Source organism: Prosopis cineraria, unplaced genomic scaffold (genome assembly GCF_029017545.1).
Source record: "Prosopis cineraria cultivar Desert tree isolate PC_DT_omini unplaced genomic scaffold, ASM2901754v1 PC5, whole genome shotgun sequence".
In the NCBI taxonomy this organism is placed as follows: Eukaryota; Viridiplantae; Streptophyta; class Magnoliopsida; order Fabales; family Fabaceae; genus Prosopis; species Prosopis cineraria.
Genome location: NW_026555336.1, coordinates 17,745,902 through 17,749,912, shown reverse-complemented (window position 1 = coordinate 17,749,912; position 4,011 = coordinate 17,745,902). Strand labels below are relative to the sequence as shown.

At 33.4% G+C, this 4,011-nt stretch overlaps 1 protein-coding gene across 1 annotated transcript; it reads right to left on the bottom strand.

Annotated features, from left to right (window-relative positions):
* Nucleotides 1-697: 697 nt before the first annotated feature.
* On the bottom strand, nt 698-3,583 carry LOC129310579 (probable phospholipid hydroperoxide glutathione peroxidase). The gene is made up of 6 exons (XM_054952465.1): nt 3,316-3,583; nt 3,069-3,145; nt 2,718-2,779; nt 2,352-2,470; nt 1,350-1,517; nt 698-962 (listed from the first exon to the last, which is right to left on the bottom strand). The coding sequence occupies exons 1-6, from the start codon at nt 3,559-3,561 to the stop codon at nt 933-935; spliced, it is 702 nt and encodes a 233-aa protein (XP_054808440.1). The 5' UTR covers nt 3,562-3,583; the 3' UTR covers nt 698-932.
* Nucleotides 3,584-4,011: the final 428 nt, after the last annotated feature.

The window sequence follows — 4,011 nt, the reverse complement described above, 5'->3', positions numbered from 1 at the left end:
ATGAGTTGTAAATGTTAATTTACACCGTTACAAGTATGAATTTCCATTAGTAGTCGGCTATCAAGTTTTCATGGACACTTGTAAGAATAATTTACAATCAAAAATCTCAAATTTGTGACTATTTAAATTAACATTTATAATTATTCATTCAGTAATATCTTTGATATTTAAATGTTATTAAATTAAACTTTTTGAAAACTCATTTTGTCATTTATAAGTGGGAAAGACGGTCCCAATCCCCTCAGAATATACTGTTCTTTACCAACAAATTTAATTTTTTATAAAATAATTATCATAAAAAATAAATAAATTTAAACCGTTAAATTTAACGTTTACAATTTATAGTTGTATATAATTATGGGGAACTTACAATGCAGCCCTTGAAACAAAAAAATATATATATAGATACTTTAGGCTTAATACATTATGATATTACACTGCAAATCCAAGGGTTCTTGTTGTAATTTTTCTTAGGTGTGAAAGTACAATTATACTTTTATATGATTTGAAAACTCAACCTGTGCAAATTCCTCATCTACAAAACATAACATGATGTTCATGAATTCTTAACAAACTGTCAATGCGTGTTTAGATGATCTATAAGTTAATCAAAATATAGAAGTCACCTAGAGCATGTAGAATAAGCTGTCTATGGATGCACAACACGGTGTTATGAATTCTCAACACAATATTCACATGTGTCCAATTAATCTATAGGTTAATTAAAATATATGTCACGCAAAGCATGTACAACATAATGTTCGTAAATACATAACATGATGTTTATAGATTCTCAACATAATGTTCTCAATTATCTGGGTAAAAAGAGAAAAAAGAAAAAACTAGACTATGAGCTTCTAGCCTTCTACACATTCCCTAATTCCTTTATTCATAATAACTTGCCATTAAAGGTTTCTGGTTCCTGCAGTGATTCATGCACTCAACAGCTTCTGGATATCCTTCTGTAGATACCAAACACAGAAGATAATGCCATCAGTTTGACAAATTATAAAATGTTGAGTGATCACAGGTAAAAAGCATAATTTCATGAATCTAAAATCATATTTTTCTAAACATATCTAAACACCATGAATTCAAGACTATAGCTTTCTTAAAAATATCCAAACACTTAAATAATAGCTTGTTTAGATATTTGTGAGAAAAAATTAATCATGAAACAAATTGATTAATAGAATTAATTTTGAATATAATTGATCAAGTCATATGATATAATTGGTTTATACAATTGATTAGTATGATTGGTTTTAAGAAAAATTGAAAAATAGAATTGAATATCAGTAAAATTATAGTTTTGTGAAAATATATCCAAAGAACTGTCTTCTTTCTACCTCAATGCTGAGAGGAGAGGTTGTGGGGGCATAACGGTCCACGACATTCCCATCTTTATCGACCAGGAATTTGGAGAAGTTCCATTTTATGCCGTCTCCGAACAGCCCACCTTTGCTTGATTTCAGATGCTTGTACAGTGGAGCAGCAGTATCTCCATTTACATCCACCTATTTCATGAAGAGCACAATGCAAACATGATTGAACTATATCATGAACTGGACGATGATAGCTAAAGCATATAAAGTTAAAGTGAACATAAAATTAATCCTTCAAAATTTGCAATTAGTTATTATCACGTCTGTTGAGTTAGACTCTCGAAATAGATATGTATACTTTGGTCTGATGAAAGGGACCTAAAACTTGTAAAAGGTTATAAAATTTCAGGGACTACAACGGGTAAAGAAGTAATTTTTGAACTAAAACATTATAAGAAATCTTTCTTAGGAACAGAATAAGGTGTAATCTTTCAAATAATAACAGATGCGATCATTACTATGTAAGGTTAATCAAAATTAATTTTCTTTTTATCTTGTTTTTGGTTAAACTTATAAGGTTCTGAAAGCATGGTGATGAAGTCAATTTGATGCATCTTATAGCAAGAATGGATCAAGAGTTAAAACATCACACAACCAACAACAAACTGCAGGGGAATATATCATGGATGGAAACAAATGCTCTAGTGATCCCCCGGAGAGTTAGGCAGCTTAACTTTCTCAATATGAAACTCCAGGTTTGCTTTTTTCCTTTTACTTATTTTCCTTTTACATTCTTAATGCATGTTGGGTTAATTATATGGGGAAAAACTCAATTTCCAGCTGTCTTCGAATGGATAATTAGTATAGGTCAGCAGAAACAAACATAGGAGCCACACTGAAGAATATAACTGAAGCTTGAAATTTTGCATTCATGAAGCTATTGTCTAGATCTAAGAATATCCTCTGATCAAGAATATACGCATGAAGTAGATATACGCACATCATTACTACACAAATACCCCATACCTTATCAAAAATGGGAAACTCGGCTTTAAAGCGAGTACAAGCAAACTCAACTATCTGTTCATTATTTCCAGGCTCCTGTGCACCAAACTGATTGCAGGGGAAAGCCAGAATTTCAAAACCTGCATGAAGAAAAAGCAAGTATTTAGAGCACAGTCAGCATCTTGACCTTAAACAGGATCTAAAAACTGGTACTTCGACCGCATGCACGCCCGCATGCACATATATGGGCTTGTATAACCAAACTTGAATTCCAAGTCAGTTCCAAGTATTGAATGGCCATCCTACTGAAAGAATAACAAAAGAATGGCGAGGACAAAAGGAATGAAGAAGAAACAAGTACGAAGTAGAACATGACAAAATAAAAACCTTTTCCTTTGTATTTCTCGTACAATTGACCCAGCTCTGTGTAGTTAGAATTAGTCAAGCCACTGCGTCAAACAATTTAAAATATTAAAATTTGTAAAAGGAATGCAATAGGAGGAAAATTAACGGCAAAGACATTTATATATTTTAAAAATTAATTAGTCTAGAAACCATCTGAACATTAAAGGCAACTGCATAAATTCCTCGATGAGGATCCGTTCAATTTCTTTCCATAATTTTGTCAATTTTGGCAATTTCAAAGATAGATAAACACATAATATGAGAATTACTGTCCCGTGACATACTAGATAGAAGATGAAAGGGGAAAAACGAGTTTGAGAACACGGAGCTAACCATTGTGAGGCAACATTGACAATCAGAAGGACCTTTCCTTTGTAATCGCCGAGATTAACATCATTTCCCTTGGCATCCTGCAAGTAAAAGGTGAACCTCGTAAATCGAATATTCACTCTCAAATAGCCCTAAACAAGTCAATAATCTTAGGAAGCTAAAAGATTCAAAGCCGAATAATAACAAAAAAGCTTACATTAAAAAAAAAAAAGTTATCAAAGTGACCAAAAGGCTCAGAGTAACTACATACTTTGACAGTGAAATCGTGGACTGATTTAGGATTGGATTGGGAAGCCATCGTGCGATCTGTTCTAAAAGCGAGAGACAAACGACTCAAAAGCCTTGATTGCACAAGGAGATTAGACGATGAAATCTGAGCAGGACCAAACAAGATTTGGTTAGCTGAGATTTGTTTTGACCAATGACGAGAAGCACAAAGAGAAGAAGCTACTCTTATATTTCTGCCGAACAAGTTGCGTATTGACGAAGCGAGCATTGAGACACATTCGCTAAAGCCACCTCAAATTTATAGCGTTCTGGTTAGCTTTCGCATCATTTCTTCTTACGGAATCACGGATGCAAGGGCGATGAAGAAAGTTTACACGTGGCAGCTTGATGTCTCTACACGTGGCAGACATTTTAGCCATGTGCTGCGTTCGAACGCAACAGAACTGGTTGGACGACGGTGGGGATCGTTTGCATCATCGGATACATCATCAATCTGTGTTGTTTTTTGTTTTTCTTTCCTTCCCTGTAAACCCAAAAAACATCAATTTCTTTATCCTTGTCTTATTCAGGATGTGAATGTGATCTACGCCTCTACGGCGGTCATCTGATGGACCACCCTAAGGCCTTATTTTATATATATATATATATATATATTTAATATTTTAAGACTCAAATTTACCCAGATAATGAAATTAGTTACACCGTCACTCAAATATAA